Source organism: Leptopilina boulardi, unplaced genomic scaffold (assembly GCF_019393585.1).
Source record: "Leptopilina boulardi isolate dan_hultmark-lab unplaced genomic scaffold, ZJU_Lbou_2.1 LbouV2_219, whole genome shotgun sequence".
In the NCBI taxonomy this organism is placed as follows: domain Eukaryota; kingdom Metazoa; phylum Arthropoda; class Insecta; order Hymenoptera; family Figitidae; genus Leptopilina; species Leptopilina boulardi.
The window spans coordinates 19805-39403 of NW_026137773.1; the positions used below are offsets into that span (position 1 = coordinate 19805).

Sequence of the window (19599 nt, forward strand, 5' to 3'; positions counted from 1 at the left end):
TAAAAGACAAAATAAATAATAAAATGAACAAATAAATATAAAATAGAGACTTCAATTTCGCCTATCTGCGGTCATCGAGATCCTTTCTCATCATAACAGAGATGATAAAGGTCTCGATGAGCCGCCAGTTTTCCTGGGACTGGATCATCAGCGCTACCATGTTCTCCGGTGTAACTATAGCGTTTACACCGATGAACATGGCCTGCTTCTCCAAGTCCCATCGACTTGAGAGAGTGTGCTCTGCGCTGTCCACAGGGAACTGGCAGTAAGCACACACCTCACTCTCTCTCTTCTTAAAGCGCTGCAGGTACGAATTAAAACATCCGTGACCTGTCAGCGCTTTTGTCAAATAATAGGAGACCTTTCCATGGTTCCTAATTAACCAAGTGGCGAGTGTCGGTATAAGGCGATAAGTCCATCGACCTTTTACCTCCCCGTCCCATCTTTCTTGCCATTTTTCGACGAGCCTGTGCCTCGCTTCGAAGCGGATGCGGTCCTTGCTGGGTCGATCTTCCTCTTCAGAGGAATTCGCCTCTTTCAGAAGGAGGATAATTTCCTCCCGCTCAAGCGCCAAAAGATCTGCTGGCGGGACACTTGCAAGAGAATGTTATAATTGTCTTCTACGTAAATTATATTGACTAGACTGTTTCTGAAAAGGTTTATCAAAATTTTTAATTATCCAATCTTTTAATATTTGAATTTTCTTCATTCTTTCTTTCCATAATTCTGGTGATTGAGAATCAATTTCTAAGTCATTTTCTAGTTTTTTTAAATAAAAATTTATGGATCTCTTCCAAAATTTAGAAAAGCGGGGGTAGTTTTGAGTCAAGAGTGATAGGCAGTATTATAAGCGAAACGAAATTCTGATAAGTGTTCATTCCAAGTTTTATGATCTTTATCAATAATAGAAACGATCATTGTTTTTAGAATCCTATTTATTCTTTCCACAGGATTTGCTTGTGGATAATATAGTGGAATAGTAGTTAAATGGATATTGTATTTTTTAGAAAATGATTTAATTAAATGGTTAACAAATTCTGTCCCATTATCCGAATGAATAACTTGTGATGTTCCCCAACGATTTATCAATAATTCCCTAAATAAATCTACTATCTTTTTACCTGTGGCTTTTCTAAATGGAACACATTCAACTTATTTTGTGAAAAAATTCTGGATAAACAATAAGTATTGAAATCCTGATTTACTTCTAGGAAGGGGTCCCATGATATCAGCAGCAATGTCGGTCCAAGGTTGTTCTATTATTCTCTCACACATCATTCCTGGAGGATCTTTCTGTTCTACTTTTCAAGTTTGACAAATATCACACCTTTTAACAAATTCAACGACATCTTGGAAACAACCATTAACCATTACCAACCATTAAAACACCAAGTTCTGTCTTCATAATCGATACTAATTTTAAAAGATTTAAGAAAATCTAAACCGACGATAAGTGGAACTGGAAGTCTGGGTAAAACTCGTTTATTGGATTTTTATAAAAAGAAGGGCTGGTAGTGAATTTATTATTTGGTGTGAGTCCGACTCGTATCGGGAGCGCAATAACGAGATCTCCACTGCGTGCTTGCATATGTTGGCGAACAAGGTGCTGGAAGTTGCGACGAGCGATGCCTCGCAGAGACGAGGAAGCAAGCGAGATGAGAGGAAAATTAGTGTACTTACCAGCAGTTGATTACTCTCGGAATGAACCTCGCTGGTGGACCTTGGAGCAATAGTGATTAAAATCATATTTATTATGAACAAACCACAACATGCGCGAGTTAGGAGAATTAAATAAAGTTTTTACAAAATCTTTAATTAATCAAATGGATACAAATATCGAACGTTCAAAATGATACAATTAATATTGTAGCGCGGTACACGTTATCGTGCGTGTCGTTTTGCTTAGCTCTAGCGAGAACCAGCCGGCAGAGCTAAAACGTGGTTTTGTCGTCTGCTCTTGAGGCGACATATGCGCAACTATGTGACCTCTGGTCAAATAGCCCGCTAGTTTTCAAAAATGAGAAGCCAACGACAGCGTCATTTATATTTAAAAAATGGGTGGGTCGACAAGGGTCATCACAGTTCTTATCCTCATTTAAGGAATGTTTTAAAATATGAGGGAATAAATTTTCCTATTAGTTTAAAAGATGTTTCTAAGTTCGAAAAAATGAATAGTTTGAAAATAAATATTTATGGCTTTGAAAAAGTTGGTAAAAATAAAGAAGACAATTTCCCTTTTAATATAAGCGATAATTTTTTTGAAAAAAATAATCTTGGTTTACTAATTATAAAAAAGTGGATACATTTTCTGCAATAAATAATCATACTAATAATAATAATTTTAATTATCAAAAAAGAACATCACGGTCCAACTTATTTATGTGACAGATGTTTATGTCATTTTAATTATGAAAATTTATTTCTGAAACATAAAACTGATTGTATGAATTTAAACGAGTAAAAAGTTATTTTACCGACAGAAGAGGAGAATATTTTTAAATTTTTAATTTAAAGAATAGGTGAAATAATATCTGGGGCATATAGGAAACACGTTCCTACAAGCGTTGCATTTTATTTAAAATGTGATTTTGATGATTCACTATCGGTGTTTGAATCTTATAAAGGGCAGGATTGCATTTCATGGTTCATGAAAAAAATAATAAGTATTGCTGTTTTAATTGAAACATATTTGAAAAAAATAGTGCCTATAAAAACTCTAACATTTCAGCAAGAATTGGAATTTAGAACTGCAAAAATTTGTCACATTTGTAAAAATTCGTTGGAAAATAATGATATTAAATATCGAGATTACTGTTATTTCACTGGAAAATATAGGGGTGCGACTCATCAGGGTTGTACCCAGGTGGAAAAGTTTTCGGTAGTGACTACCGGTACCGCTACTTGTACAGTCACTACCGATAGTCACTACTAATTATCGCTACCGGATGTGAATACCGGAAATTTTTCTGGGAATCGCAACCAAAATTTGTATAATTTCCAGAAAAATTAGCGGTAATAACTAACGGTCGTGACTACCGGTAGCGATTACCACTAGTGACTACCGGTTGTGACTGTACAGGTAGCGGTACCAGTAGTTACTACAGGGAACTTTTCCACCTGGGTAATATTAATTATAAAAATTCGCATTCGATACCCGTAGTTTTTTACAATTTGTCGGGATACGATGCCCTTTTTTATAAAAGAATTGTGTATTATTTTTGAAGGAACTCTAAAACTTTTGCTGATAAATAAGGAAAAATATATCTCCTTTACTAAATATGTCGATGGTAAAAATTTATGTTTAAATTTTTAGATTTGGTTAGGTTCACGCCTAGTAGTTTGAAAAAATTAGCATGTTTTTTTAGATAATAACGAAAAAAAATTACTGCAAAATATAGCAATAATATCCATGAGTTTAATTTATTGGTCAGAAAAGGAGTTTTCCCGTATGAATACATATATAGATAGTTGGAAAAAATTAGAGGAAAATAAGTTACTGACAATAGAAGCATTTTTTTCAAAATTGAATAATTCAAATATATCGGATGAAAATTTATGCGCATGCTTGTCAAGTATGGAATACATTTAATTTGAATAACTTAAAGGAATATTCAGATTTATATTTAAAGAGAGACGGTTTACTTTTAGCTGATGTTTTTGAGAATTTTTGAAACACATGCTTATCATCTTAAAATTTAGACCCCTTACACTATTTTACAGCACCAGTACTTGCATCCGATTTAATGTTAAAATTCACAAAAATAGAACTAGAGTTATTAAGAGATATTGAAATGTTACTTTTCATAGAAAAAGGTATGCGCGGAGAAATTTCTCAATGCTCAAATAGGTATGCGAAAGCAAACAGTCGATTTATGGGGCCAGAATTTAATTCAGAAATTGAAGAATCTTATATAATGTTTCTTGAAATAAATAATTTATATTTATATTATATTCCAGAACAAAATATGTAATTCATTATAAAAATTTAAAATATTATTTGCAACTTGGAATGAAATTAACGAACATTCATAGAATTTTAAAATTCAAGCAATCTCAATGGTTAAAAAAGTATTTTGATTTGAATACAGAATTTCGAAAAAAGTTATAAATATATTTTAAAAAATTTTTTACAAATTAATGAACAATTCTATTTTTGGGAAGACAATGAAGAACAAAAGAAAGCATAAAGATATTAGAATTATTATTTATCGGAAAGGTAGATACGGGGCTAAAGCTCTTATTAGTAAACCAAATTTTAACAGTTGTCATATTTTTGACGAAAAGTTAGTTATAATAGAGATCAATAAAGTTCAAATTAAATTTAATAAACCAATATATGTTCGATTTAGCATTGTTGATATATCAAAACTTCTTTACGATTTTCATTATAATTATGTTAAGAAAAATTCATTGATCATTCTAAATTACTTTATGCCGATTCTGATAATTTAATTTATCATATTAAAGTTCCAAACATATATGATTATTAGGGTGGTTCAAAAAAATTTTTTTTTTAATTTTTCTAAGTCTTACCCCCTTAATATCTTTCATATAGTAAAAAAAAATTTCTAAAATTTTTTAAAGAATTACTAGAGGTCGCTATTGTCGTACAAAGTACGGAAATCCATTATTTTCTAAGAACATATATTTAATCCTTTGTTTGGTGTTAAAAACATTTAAGCATTGCGTAAAATAATGTTTCAAGGACTGCTCTTTCAGATTCTGTAATAAAAATTTAAGAAACTTTAATTTTTTTCAACTTTTTTTTATAAAAAAATTCAATTTTTTTTACCAATATTTCACGGTGAGCTTAAATAAATAATTATGAAAGATTAAAACAACCAAGATTTTTTTTCCTGATTGTATGCTAAGACAAAAAAGAAGATATTCCACGCAAAAATTAAAATCATTCATCGAGCTCTTTTTGAGAAATTTAATTTTTTCTTTAAAATTGGGTAATTTATATCTTTAAAATATTTTAATGCAAATAATTATCATAGAAATGCAAGGAATATATACATACAGTACCGTCGGAAACTGTCGGTACGCCTGACGTGGGAAGAGTGGAAATTTGATGCTGACTTTAAAGAAACATACACGGAGAGAAAAATCATACTATATTCACATGAGCCACTGTTGCTTTTTTCACATAACACTATTTCATGTAAAAATCGTTTATCACGCAAGATATTTTTTCATGAAATCTTGTGTTTATTGCATGAATAAACGTTGTGTGAAATTAGAAAGACATGTATACTAATTCTGATTGATCTGTAAACTATAAACGCTTAAGAAACATGATAAAATTGCCTTCCTTCTCTCTATATAAAATTTGCTTGAAATCCATGCGCTTTTCGGATGGATTTCTTACAACGGAGATAGAAATGCTAGTCCGCATGCGTGACTCCCGTTCACGTGTCTAGTCATATATATATATATATAGTCACGCATGCGCACTATCATTTCTATCTCCGTTGCAAGAAATCCATCCGAAAAGCGCATGGATTTCAAGCAAATTTCGCATTGAGTGGAGGGGAGTATTTACGACATGGACTTGAAGCAAATATAGTACATGTTCAAAACTTTTCTTGCATAGAAATCTACGACCCAATAAACACATGAATTTTGTGTAAAAAAGGCACGTCACAGGTGATGTGAATAATGACTGACACAACCCATGTGAATATAGTATGATTTTTCTCTCCGTGTATTTTAAGTTAGAAATAAGATAGAAACTTGTAACTTAGATGCTTGGAAAGCTTATAAAATTCTGTGTTTCAATATATATCAAAAAAAAATTTTTCTTTTTTTAGCATTTATAAAACCGAAAAGATTTCATGAAAAAATTATTCAATTTTCCTACTTTAGTACTAATGTTTTTGACTCATGGCATAATCTTAAATAATATATGGAAAAATTTGACAATTTAACAACGTAATTTTCAAGGTCTTAGCTTTAATTTGCACTTTTAAAACTTCAAAAGTTATTTGTGGCTCTTGAAATATGTTAAAAAAGGTCCGAACATGTTTTTCTAGAACTCAGCCGTCGATCATCAGTTTTGGCCGCCACACTGCGGGGTTGTAGAAAAACATGTTTGAACATTTTTTAACATGTTTTAAGAACAACAAAAATTTTTTTATGTTTTCAAAAAAGCAATTTAAAGCTAAGAACTTAAACATTGTGTTAAAAATTTAAAAACTTAAAAAATATTTTGTAGTTCTTGAAATACGTTAAAAAATGTTCAAGCATGTTTTTCTACAGCCCCGAAGCGTCAAATTTTTCCATACATTATTTTAGATTATGCCATGAGTCAAAAACATTAGTAATAAAGTAGGAAAATTGAATAATTTTTTCATGAAATCTTTTCGGTTTTATAAATGCTAAAAAAAGAAATTTTTTTTTTTGATATACATTCAAACACAGAATTTTATAAGCTTTCCAAGCATCTAAGTTACAAGTCTCTATTTTATTTCTAACTTAAAATATGTTTCTTTAAAGTCAGCATCAAATTTCCACTCCTCTCATGTCAGGCGTACCGACAGTTTCCGACGGTACTGTAGTATATATTCCTTGCATTTCTATGATAATTATTTGCATTAAAATATTTTAAAGACATAAATTACCCAATTTTAAAGAAAAAATTAAATTTCTCAAAAAGAGCTCTATGAATGTTTTTGATTTTTGTTCGGAATATCTTCTTTTTTTCCTAGCATACAATCCTGAAAGAAAATCTTGGTTGTTTTAATCTTTCATAATAATTTATTTAACCTCACCGTGAAATATTGGTAAAAAAATTGAATTTTTTTTTAAAAAAAGTTGAAAAAAAATTAATTATAAACTGTAATATTGGTGACAAAAATTTAATATTTAATCAAAAATATTAATGAAAATTTTTTTTGTAAAAAATATTGGTGACAAAAATTTATTTTTTTATCAAAAAAAAAAGATGAAGAAAATTAATTTTAAACAATATGTTTAATAAAAAAATTATTTTTCACCAATATTTTTGATAATATATTAATTTTTTTGATTAAATAATAAAATTTTGTCACCTAGGGTAACGGCACCAGTGAAAGAACATTTAAGGAAATGCATACTTTTATCATTTATTATTTTTGAATGCAGTTATTGAAAATTTTTTTACCAATTTTTTTTCGATAGCTAATTAAGTGTAGAATGCGTAGGTCATATTTAATTTTCATAAATATAAGATGTTAATTAAAATTTTAATTAATAAGTAAAACATACCTATTTCACCAGTGAAAGAACAAATTGTCTAATGAAAGAATTTTCTGCATCCAGTGAAAGAACAATGTGAAATATATATTTAAAATATATTTAAAAAATATATTAAAACAAAGATAAAGTAATAAAATGTTTGTAATATACTAAAATAAAGGTAAATTAATGATAATTATGAATATTTTTTAACTAAGTTTGCAGAATATTATTTTTAATTGAAAATGCATTTATAACCTACAATCAATCATCTAGTTGCAATTTATTTTGACAATATTATTGTAACCTAACAGTGTTAACCTATTTGATTTTTTCATTTTTTTGTTTGACTTCAGACTATTTGTTGAAGGTGTTCCTTCATTGGATTGCATTGGAACCAGTGAAAAAACATTTCTGTTCTTTCACTAGTAAATAAAAAAAAAAAAAACCCCAATGACGGAATTTGCTTTTCTTATGGCAAATTAATATTTTATTAGCTTTTAAATGAAAAGAAGTATTTCTAATACACAAGATAAATTTAGTTTAAAGAAGACCGACGATTTAAGGCAGTTTAAATTAGTTAAATGTGAAAAAAGAAATAACGTGTCAGAGAAGAGTTCTTATTGTTGAAGATAAATTTGCAACACAACATTTTTAAAAATTATTTTTTATAAAATTTACGTGTTAACTCTCTAGGTATCTTAGATACTAAAGACGTAAATTAAATAAGGAACATAAAAATATACAATGTATAATACCAAATTGCTTATTACACTAATTAGAATGCAAAACATGAAATTTGTTCTTTCACTGGTGTCAGTTCCTTCACTGGTGCCGTTACCCTATATTTCCGTTTAAAATTAATTTTTTCAACTTTTTTTTATCAGAAAATAGTTTTTTTTATCAATATTTTTGATTAATATATTAATTTTTTTTGACAAAATAATACATTTTTTCACCATTATATCCGTTTAAAATTAATTTAAAAAAATCTTTTTTTGATAAAAAAATTCAATTTTTTTCACAAATATTTGTTATCTTCTATTATATTAAGTTAACAAATTTCCAAAAGCGACACTGACACGGTGACCTCGACACCGTCCTTGGAAAATCTATTTTCAATTATTTTCAAATAAATCAAAATCCTTTGTCAAATGATTTTAGAAAATCTTACACACTTTTTTTGTAACATGTTTCTGCAATTTTAACCCAAAAAAGGGTTATTTTGCAATTTTAAGCTATTTTTTAATTTTTTACGAATTTTTGGATATATACACAGAAAATTAATCTGTTTTTAAAAGTTACTTAAAAACAATTTTTTAAAATTATTTATGGTTTTTTTATTATTTATTGTTGTTTTTTAAATTTTAGTTAAGAACCTATAATATTGTGCCTAATTTGAAGTGTCATTGAAATCAATTGTTTTTAACTTAATAATAATTTTAACATTTCTGATTTGTAATCGAAACATCTTCTATTATATTAAGTTAACAAATTTCCAAAAGCGACAATGACACCGTGACCTCGACACCGTCCTTGGAAAATCTATTTTCACTTATTTTCAAATAAATCAAAATCCTTTGTCAAATGATTTTAGAAAATCTTACACACTTTTTTTGTAACATGTTTCTGAAATTTTAACCCAAAAAAGGGTTATTTTGTATTTTCATCCCAAAAAGGGTTATTTTCCAATTTTATGCATTTTTTTAAGAATTTTTGCATATATACCTTTAAAATCTCTTTATAAAGGTTTACTCTGGATAATTGTTATGGACGGAATTCCGTAAATTTTTAATTTTTTTTGTTAAATATTATTCATTAAAAATAATATTTGTTATTAAAATATTGTAAACATTCTTCTCAATTATAATCAAACATCAAATGTAACACACAATTATTAATTCAAATTTATTTAACAATTATTAATAATTTTATTTTATATTTATTTTAATTCTGAAATCAATGGTTATTTCGCAAATGAATTGAGATTATTGAACTTCATGTTTGTTTATAAAAATACAAGTGAATATTCCACAATTGGTGAAATTGATTATCATATAAAAGTTCATTTAAAAAAAGGAAATTAAATCATTCAGTATAAAGTGTCATAAATGGTTAAAGCGAAGATTCAGCTAAAAAATCTTAAGTGTTTTATTAAATTCACAATTGTTTATATTTCAAATTATCTTTAGAGAAAATTCAGACTTGGTGAACCCAATGCTCTGAATTTTAAAACGGATTTTTGAAATATTGAAATAATTGATCAAAAAGTAATCATTGCAAATTTATTGGAAATAAAAAGATATAAAGAATTAAAAGGAAGTAAAAGCAACTTCCGCATAATTATTATTATTCTCGTGAGTTACTCTGAATATTTATTCTCTATTTGAAAAATAAAGAATCTCATAAAGAAATTTTCACATCACACGCACATTTTTTTTACACATACAATTTATTATTTGTTGTCTTAATTTTATGAAGAACCAACTATTTTCGTTTTATTATTGAATATTTCTTTCATTTGATCATTTTGTTTTTTTTTTTGATTGAAATAAACCATTCTTTGTGAGATTTGAATTTGTTCAAGTAGCTTAACGTAAATGGCTTTTTAATTGTAAACATTTTTTTTATCAAAAGATCAATTTGGGAACTAGATGTACACTGTTTGGGGGTTGAGTGAATAAATGTAATCTTGTTTTGTGCTAATTCAAGTTTTGATTTATTTAATCACCTTTTGATGTTTTTGTCTCATTTCTCTTTTTAATCATTTTCACTAAAATACCGTCTACCCGGGTGTATTGAATAAATAATATTCTAAGTGACAGTCCACTACCTCAATCTAACTTTTTTAGCGCAGAGCAATTTACGCTTTCCAAATAAGCGGAATTGTTAAATAATAAAAATTAGTATTCTTTCTAAATATTTATTATTTCTCGTTAAATTATCTATTTATATTTTTTTTGTTAATTAACATCCGACTTTAACAATAATAAAAATAAAAACCGATATTTTAAAAGGTTTTACGATTTATTATTTATAATTAATTATAATTATAATAAATTAAAACATTTAATATTTAACAATTGTCATTTCATCCTTCAATGATACTGATCAAAATTAAGATAAATTTTATACAATATTAATAATATATTAATTTAAAACATAAACTAGCTAAAAGAAACGCGCGCAAACGCGCGTGATATCTATAATTTTTATGAAAAATTAAAAATTTATTTTTATTTGACGGACACTTATTGGAATTTTGATCTCACAAAAATAATAATATTTTCTGTTGTGCATACTGAATTTATATCAACATGTAAATACCTCCTTAATTTCTGTAGATAATTTCTTTATCTTACATGACAAATTTTTTTCTTTGGGTATTTTCATTTCATTCTCAGTTTCAGTAGACAGAACTCTGTTGTCATTTTTATTGGTAAAAGTCTTTAAAAAATATGAAAGGTTTAGTGCACCATTTTGAAGATCTTTAGCTCGATTTATGAAAAGACAATTCCAATATTTCTGTACAAATCGAAATCCTAATATTAGACATTCTAACTGCCGGAAAATGATTTAATTAATTGTTTTCAAAAAATGATATCAAATGCTTGCTCATTATATTATTATCAGTTTCATAAATTAATCTTTTAATTTACACTGTTAACCAATACAGATTTTGCAAATGCTATTGCATTATACTTCACACTTAACTGTACCAATCGGTTGTTGATCAACATCTACAAAAAATTCTGTTGGTTTAAAAGGGAACAATCTAATTAAATATTCTATTTGATGAATATTCAAACACCCTGCATTAAGACTATCAAAAATATAAAGTCTTACTCCATCGTAATAAACACAAATCCAATGACCAGAATTGTTATTACCGCTAAAAACTATTTGAATATGTATATCTCTTTCTCTAATTGGAACAATTAAATCAAGCATTTGTAAATACAAAGTATTTTGCATAATGAAAAAAGAATTTGAATCATTTTTTATAATTCTTGAAATATAAACAGATGCATATCATTTAACATTTCATTTACATTTTCAATAATTTTAATATCTTCATTACTTAAAATAAAATAATCTTCTATGTTCGACATGGTATCCTTCTTCAACTTTTAAACTGTTGATAAAGCCAATTTTCAAAACAAGTCGTTTATTTTAGTTTATTGCTTTTAAAAATTTACTTACATGTGTTTCACCTATAAAATATTTCATTAACTATAATTCAGCTAACTAATGCAACAATGATAGTCTTACATGAACGTGAATTAGCGTTGTTTAATCTTTTTCCATATTATATTATTTTCGATAATGATTATTACACAGGCACACAAAAAAAAAAAGTTGTCTGTTTCTTGAACTACACATATATTTCCTATAGTATTTTGGCCCGCTGAAACCGAATCTGAGCTCAGAATTGCTCCATCACCCTCAGTTTTTTTTAAATCGACCAAAACCACCCTGAAACGGACAAATTCACACGTCGGAGATAAAACATAAATCAACTTATTTTTTAAAAAAACCAAATTTTACATCTACGAAACTTTGCTCCACTAACTCAAAAGCCAGCATTGATCCAGCACCCCCTGAATTTTTTTAATCGAAAAAACTACCCCTAATCTGAAGAATCAAATTCAGGAGGAAAAACAATAAAATAACTGATTAAAAAATTTTATAACCAGATATTTTTACTCCAGCAATGCAGAAACAAAGCCAGAAATGCTCCCTCACCCTCTAAAATTTTTTTAAATCGAAACAACCACCCTTAAATAGAAAAATTCAAATTTAAGAAGTAAAAAAATATTAAATTACCGGCTTTTTTTAAAAACAGAACCTTACATGTTTGTAGTTTTGCTCTACTAACTCAAAAAAACAAAGCCAGCATTGATCCATCACACTCAGAATTTTTTTAATAAAAAAAACTACCCTTAATCTGAAGAATCAAACTTAGGAGGTAATACAAAATAATTATATTGTATTACCTCCCAAGTTTGATTCTTTGGTGGTTTTTTCGATTTAAAAAAATTTTAGAGGGGAAGGGAGCATTTCTGGCTTTGTTTCCGCATTGCTGGAGTAAAAATACCTGGTTATAAACTTTTTTAATCAGTTATTTTATTGTTTTACCTCCTAAGTTTGATTCTTTAGATTAAGTGTAGTTTTTTTATTAAAAAAATTCAGAGTGTGATGGATCAATGCTGGCTTTTTTTTGAGTTAGTAGAGCAAAACTACATACATGTAAGGTTCTGTTTTTAAAGAAACCGGTAATTTAATATTTTTTACTTATTAAATTTGAATTTTTCTATTTAAGGGTGTTTCTTTCGATTTAAAAAAATTTAGAGGGTGAGGGAATATTTCTGGCTTTGTTTTTGCCTTGCTGGAGTAAAAATACCTGGTTATAAAATTTTTTAATCAGTTATTTTATTGTTTTACCTCCTGAATTTGATTCTTCAGATTAGGGGTAGTTTTTTCGATTAAAAAAATTCAGGGGGTGCTGGATCAATGCTGGCTTTGTTTTTGAGTTAGTGGAGCAAAGTTTCGTAGATGTAAAGTTTGGTTTTTTTTAAAAAATAAGTTGATTTATTTTTTATCTCCGAAGTGTGAATTTGTCCATTTAAGGGTGGTTTTGGTCGATTTAAGAAAAAACTGAGGGTGATGGAGCAATTTTGAGCTCAGATTCGGTTTCAGCGGGCCAAAATACTATAGGAAATATATGTGTAGTTCAAGAAACAGACAACTTTTTTTTTGTGTGCCTGTGTAATACTGCTGCGCACACAGTGGTCCTCAAGCATCGACAGGTTCAACTAAAATGGATCCAAAAATTGAATGAACAAGCTTTTAAAAGACTATTCGTAGATGTAAAAACTGGTTTTTTTAAAATCCTAGCTGATCGTTTTCTCGAAAAAACTCAAAATTAAGTTTTACGAAATGTATTTTTAACATTGTATTATATACTGTTCAATAATCAACAATTATATCTTTAATGTTCTTTGGTAAACCATTTTAGTGCACAGTACGTACTCACTAAGCATTAATATATTTGACTTATAGTAAAATAAATACAAAAGCTTGTAGAATAGCTCATTAGATTACTCTTTATAGACGCTAAAACGACTTTGTCTGAAATCAAAACCAATTTTTTTCGAAATATTTTTAAACTGCGTTTTACAATAATTTTTTATATTTTAAGATTACCATTATGCTTAACTTATCATTTAAGCTTTATTTATCTTTTTATATTTAAGTTGAAATTCCATTCATTCATCCATTCATATCAATGTATTTGTGCATTAGTTTAGTAACGTTTTGTAACAACTGACTGATTAACTTATTGCTTGTGCTCAGGACCAATTGCTTTTTCTCTATTTTAAAATGAGTTCACATGAGGAGAACAGGAAGAAAATATGTGCACCTTGCGGTCAGAAAATTGCTTTTAGAAAGGTTAAACCAGAAAAGTTTCTTATAAACAAAAAGTTAACTAATTTATGTAATTAAAAAATTTATCAACAATAATTTTAATTTAAATTGGCCTTTTAAAGATACTTTTTTCGTAATCAAGAAAAGTAAGATAGCATATTCTACAAATGCTTAATAAAAATTTCTCATCATTTAAATTAAAACTATTGTTGATAAGTTTTTTAATTAAATTAGTGAACTTTTTGTTTATAAGAAACTTTTCTGGTTTAACCTTTCTAAAAGCAATTTTCTGACCGCAAGGTGCACATATTTTCTTCCGGTTCTCCTCATGTGAACTCATTTTAAAATAGAGAAAAAGCAATTGGTCTTGAGCACAAGCAATAAGTTAATCAGTCAGTTGTTACAAAACGTTACTAAACTAATGCACAAATACATTGATATGAATGGATGAATGAATGGAATTTCAACTTAAATATAAATAGATAAATAAAGCTTAAATGATAAGTTAAGCATAATGGTAATCTTAAAATATAAAAAATTATTGTAAAACGCAGTTTAAAAATATTTCGAAAAAAATTGGTTTTGATTTCAGACAAAGTCGTTTTAGCGTCTATAAAGAGTAATCTAATGAGCTATTCTACAAGCTTTTGTATTTATTTTACTATAAGTCAAATATATTAATGCTTAGTGAGTACGTACTGTGCACTAAAATGGTTTACCAAAGAACATTAAAGATATAATTGTTGATTATTGAACAGTATATAATACAATGTTAAAAATACATTTCGTGAAACTTAATTTTGAGTTTTTTCGAGAAAACGATCAGCTAGGATTTTATGAAAACCAGTTTTTACATCTACGAATAGTCTTTTAAAAGCTTGTTCAGTCAATTTTTGGATCCATTTTAGTCGAACCTGTCGATGCTTGAGGACCACTGTGCGCAGAGCTCTAACCGTGGGATCGTTATTATTTTTACAGGTGCTACTCGAGTTTTTGCTGAAAGCAGGCGAGAAGTGACCTTGCCTTGTCTTTGAATTCGGATGAATACTGCAGCAGCATAAGCGGTATTGCTTGCATCACCAAAACCATGGATCTCATAAGAGTCATGTGGTTGGTTTCCTAGCCAACGTGGGCATCGAATGTGATCATTCATCATTCATCGAAACTGATGAAATTTGGCTTTTAAAGGTGATCCATCGTTGAGATAATGCGTCTGGCAGAGATTCATCCCAACCAAGTTTTGCACGCCACAAATCCTGCATAATAACTTTCGCTACAATTAGAATCGGAGAGAGCCAACCAACTGGGTCGAACAATCTCGCGATAGCAGACAACACGTTTCTCTTCGTGATTTCCTTTTTGAATTCGAGAGTGGCAGGCTGGAAGCGAAACTCGTCGCGCACGGGATTCCAAGCAACGCCTAGTGCATTAGTGGGTCCGCCGGTTTCAAAATGTCTCCAATGAGGATGAAGTCTATCGCATTCCGGAATCTCGTACAACAAAGGGGGATGGTTTGAGATCCACTTCTTCAGATGGAATCCTGCTGTTAACAACATTGATATCAGTTGGCTTTTAAGTTGAGCGGCGGATGCCTCATCGTCAGCTCCACTAAAAACGTCATCGACGTGGGTGTTTTTACGAATTATGCGAGCGGCGTCCGGGAAACTAGCTTCTTCGTCAGTTGCAAGCTGTTGCATGGTTCGGAGGGCTAAGTATGGAGAACAGGACATTCCGTAAGTCAAAGTTAATAACTGGAAGTGAGTAACCTTGTCGTCTTCGGGTCGTTTCCAAACGATTCTTTGTAAGTCAACGTCACGCTCGTCGATTAAAATCATCCTGTACATCATCTCGATATCCGCTACAAAGACTACACGAAAGAAACGCCATCGCATTAGAATGGTGGCTAGATTAATCTGAAGTTTGGGTCTAGTATGTAGCAACTGATTAGCAGATAATCCAGTTGTTGATGGTCGAGAAGCATTGAAGACAACGCGGAGTTTTGGTTTACCATCAGCATTCCGCCAGATACCATGGTGAGCGATGTAATACGGAGGGGGGTCATGGGGCACAATCGACGACGGTGAGACAGGACGCATGTGCCCAAGTCGTTCGTATTCCTGTATGAAGCGTGCGTATTCTTTAGCCAGTTTGGGATCTTTGTCCATGCGGAAAAGTGTTGATTTGAGGATGCTTCGGGCAGTACTCAGGGATTCACCTAACTGAGAGCTGCACGATGACCGAACGGGAAGTCGAACGCGGTATTTCCCACTGTTGTCACGTCGAACACCTTTCTGAAACAGTTGTACACAATCCTGATCTTCACGAGACAGGACAGGTTGAGCTGAGACTTCCTCTTGGTTCCAGAATCGTTCTAGGTTATTGGACAGGTCATCAAGAGGGTTCGTCGTTAAGGCTGATACGTATTTTATCAGCGATTGTGTCTCTGATCCCATAACTACCCAGCCAAATATCGTCTGCTGAGCGATGGGAGTACCGCATGGTCCCCGACGAAGACCATCAAGGAGAAGTGATCCATAAACATCGGCGCCCAAGAGAATCTCAATGCCTTGAGACGTAGTAAAATCTGGATCAGCGAGTGCAACTCTTTTCAAATGAGCAAATTCCGGTTTCACCACTTTTTGTGGTGGTGTTGTAATCGGCAGGGAACGAAGAACTAATGCTTGAACCTCAAGAGATGCAGATGCCTGTCTTGAGTGCAGATGAAGAGTAACACTTCCACGTACAGTCTCTATCTGACAGCCTCCGATAGTGCTAATAGGTACATTAGTAACCCGTTGCATCAAACCTAAACGACGAATCAGGATACTTGATGCGAAACTGGCTTCAGAGCCTGGGTCAATAAGGACTCGAACAACAACCTGTGTACTATTGCTAGCATCCACCAGGACTCGAGCAGTGGCTAACAAGGTCAGTCATGCTGTGGATGATGATGCCTCGTCGATAATGTGAGAAGAAGAAGTCTCTTTCTCGAACCGTGCTTTCTTACCGGTAGGTCGTGGCGTGTCTTCTGTAGGACGTTTAAGAGTGGTTGGTTGATGTAGAAGAGTGTGGTGTGGTGCTTTGCACTCTTGACATCTGGATTTGGAAAGGCATTCCCGCACCATGTGTCCGCTCCGTAAACAATTAAAACATAATTTTAATTGTGTGACGACCTTTTTTCGTTGTTCGGGATATTGCGTTTTTAAGTCAGCGCAATGACCTAGATAGTGTTGATCCCCGCAGAGACTACATGTACCTTTGGAGGTCGATACCGCCATCACTCGAGCGCCGCTACGAGAAGCAGGCTTTTGGCTTCGTGGATTTTGACCTGATGCACTGACTGCTCCCCTTTACTTGATTCAGTAGTTTTCAATGCCCAAACTTTTCTTTGAAGAAAGGATTCCACTTCATCATAGGTTGGAATTTTATCCTCTCCTCGAAGTTCCTGCTCCCAATCCCGGCGAGTACGAGAGTCCATGCCTCGAGCAGGAAGAAAAGCGAACTAGTCATCCCAGTGCTCAACCGGTCGTCCGAGAGCCTTTAGAGACTCTCTCTTTCGGTTCAGTGTGTCCAAGAGGGATTGTAAATCTGCGGCACACTCTTTCCTCAACTCACTGATTGAGACAAGCGTCGACAGACTCTCCTGGACTAAAATTCGTTTGTTGTCATAACGCTTCAGCAAGAGGCGCCAAGCTGTTAAGTAGTTGGCATCTGTGACTTGAACGCCATCCAACGCTCCTTTAGCTTCTCCTTGCAAAGCGGCTTTCAAGTGACATAATTTTTGGACATCAGTTAACGTTTTGTTTGTGTGGATAAGAGCTTGATAAAGATCACGGAATGACTTCCAGTCTTTCTGTGCTCCATTGAAACTTGGTAGATTGATTCGAGGTAAATGGTGAAGCGTAGGTGCAGGGCGAGCGGCAGCTTGCTCAGCTGAATCCAGACGGCTACGCTCGTCATAAAGATAACTAAAAGCTTGCAACACAGCTCCTTCTGTGTGCTCGCAAATATTTTCTGTAAAATAACGGGTTCCTGCCAGCCGTTCCTTGCCCACGAGGTCCAAATGATTCTCTTGTAGTTTGTTCCAATAGCTCCGAAGTAGTTCTAGGCAGCTTTCTAACATCCCTCGAGACCAGGTGTTAGGCTCAGTGTTATTGACAGTTTCAACAAATTGAACTAAGAGAGCCACCAAAGAATTCTGAGCGTTGAGCAGGGATGACATTATTACGCCTCTACACAGTAGATGATCGTAACGAAGCGGCGTTGATCTAAACAGGAAGAAACAAAGTCACATTAACAAAAATTTGTCGAACCTGAGATAAACTCGAAGGTGACGAAAGCATTTGTAAACGAATGAGAGACTTTCCTTTTGAACCTGAGCCAAACTCGAAGGTAAAAGAAATCCAATTAGTCTGAGGCGAACCTCGAAGACCTCTGCGGTCAGTTTCTTTGTTGAACCCGAGACAGTCTTGCAGGCAACAAAGGCGTTTATGAGTCTGAGGCAGACCTCGAAGACTGTAAACAAGAGAGAGAGGGGGGGGTGTGTTACGGACGGATTTCCGTAATTTTTAAATTTTTTTTAGGCGATAAATATTATTTATTAAAAATAATATTTATATTATCAACGTTACAACTATTTGTCAATTATATACATACGTCTATACAACACACAACACACACACATACTAAGTTTTAGACACTAGAATAGTTAAATAATATTTCTAATTATTCAATAAATATTTATAAATTCATTTTTTTGTTATTTAAATTTCTAAATCAAAGTTTATTTCGCAAATGAGTTCAGTTTATTGAACTTCATATTGCGAAATAATTCAAACTAAATTCACAGTCGATTTCGCAAGTTGTGGGACTTACACTCTAAGAGTTGCCACATTATTTTAGGAAAATGAGGAAACACATAAAGTATACCGTTAATAAAGGTGGTTGAACCGATCACGCCACGATTAAAATGCAAGTTTTGCTAAAACTTGCATGGAAACAACGAGGTGTTGATTGCAAAATCAACCCTCCCACCACCTAAAATTATATACCAAATGGGTGTGATCGTGGCCACAAAATTATTATTCGAGGAGTCTTAATTTGGTTTTCCCGCAGAGCGGATGTATTTCCCGCCAAGGAGCGGATGAGTATTAAAGTTTAACTCCCACTAAGAGTGGTAGAGAGGATCATTTACTCCCCATAGTAAGGGTTGAAGTTCATCGAGTTTTATTTATTAAAAATATAAGTGTTTATTCCACAATCTGTGAAGTCGACGAGTACATAAAAGTTCATTGAAATCAAGAAGATAATCTGAAAAGTATAAAGTGTTCTAATTGTTAAAGTGAAGAATCCATTTCTTGTCTAAAAGTATTTATTATATATTCGCAATTGTTTATATTTCAAGTTTACTGTTCAGAAAATTCAGATTTTGTGACCCAATACTCTGAATTTTTAATAAACAGAAATTGAAATATTGAAATAATTGTTCGAAGACAATTAACAAAAACAAGTTTGATAAAAGAAAATATATAAAATAAACGAAGGTAGAAAGAATAGCTTCCGCATACTGCAGAATCATATGACAGATAACAATTTAACTTCTGAGAGTGAGAAAGTAATTTGATACTTTTCGGTATCATTTTAGTTATTATTATTTGGGTGAGTTGTCTTGAATTTATATTCATAATTTGAAAATTACAGAATCTCATAAAACCAACACTATTACACTTGTTTCATTTACACGAATTAATTTTTTGCTGTTGTTATTAAAATCCTACACGCATTATTGATCTCTTGTTTGTGTTCATAATATATGATTTTTGTGAGACTTGAATTATCAATTCAAGTAGCTTAACGTAGCAGTATTTTCCATTGTAATCATTTTTATTAAAGATCAATTGGGGTTTTGAATGTATTTTCTTTTGGGGGTTGTATGAATAAATGTTACCTTAT

The 19599-nt window shown here is 31.3% G+C and overlaps 3 protein-coding genes across 3 annotated transcripts; all 3 read right to left on the bottom strand.

Annotated features, from left to right (window-relative positions):
* Positions 1-61: 61 nt before the first annotated feature.
* LOC127279590 (uncharacterized) lies at positions 62-14754 on the bottom strand. The gene is made up of 2 exons (XM_051302030.1): positions 14666-14754; positions 62-593 (listed from the first exon to the last, which is right to left on the bottom strand). Exons 1-2 carry the CDS (start codon positions 14752-14754, stop codon positions 62-64), a joined length of 621 nt encoding a protein of 206 aa, XP_051157987.1.
* Positions 14755-14792: 38 nt separating this feature from the next.
* LOC127279591 (uncharacterized) lies at positions 14793-17125 on the bottom strand. Its single transcript, XM_051302031.1, has 3 exons — positions 16989-17125; positions 16655-16938; positions 14793-16498 (listed from the first exon to the last, which is right to left on the bottom strand). The coding sequence occupies exons 1-3, from the start codon at positions 17123-17125 to the stop codon at positions 14793-14795; spliced, it is 2127 nt and encodes a 708-aa protein (XP_051157988.1).
* A 24-nt stretch (positions 17126-17149) lies between these two features.
* Positions 17150-17869, bottom strand: LOC127279592 (uncharacterized). The gene has a single exon (XM_051302032.1). The coding sequence runs from the start codon at positions 17867-17869 to the stop codon at positions 17150-17152; it is 720 nt and encodes a 239-aa protein (XP_051157989.1).
* Positions 17870-19599: the final 1730 nt, after the last annotated feature.

What these genes read in the sequence shown, in the direction of transcription:
- LOC127279590 (XM_051302030.1), bottom strand. Translation starts at nt 14,754, where the DNA reads ATGACTCTTATGAGATCCATGGTTTTGGTGATGCAAGCAATACCGCTT. An exon ending in GAATTCAAAGACAAGGCAAG is followed by an intron (nt 594 to 14,665) that starts GTCACTTCTCGC and finishes TTCTCTTGCAAG; the next exon opens with TGTCCCGCCAGCAGATCTTT.
- LOC127279591 (XM_051302031.1), bottom strand. Translation starts at nt 17,125, where the DNA reads ATGGACTCTCGTACTCGCCGGGATTGGGAGCAGGAACTTCGAGGAGAG. An exon ending in GAATCAAGTAAAGGGGAGCA is followed by an intron (nt 16,939 to 16,988) that starts GTCAGTGCATCA and finishes TGCTTCTCGTAG; the next exon opens with CGGCGCTCGAGTGATGGCGG. An exon ending in AGACACGCCACGACCTACCG is followed by an intron (nt 16,499 to 16,654) that starts GTAAGAAAGCAC and finishes TTATTGACCCAG; the next exon opens with GCTCTGAAGCCAGTTTCGCA.
- LOC127279592 (XM_051302032.1), bottom strand. Translation starts at nt 17,869, where the DNA reads ATGTCATCCCTGCTCAACGCTCAGAATTCTTTGGTGGCTCTCTTAGTT.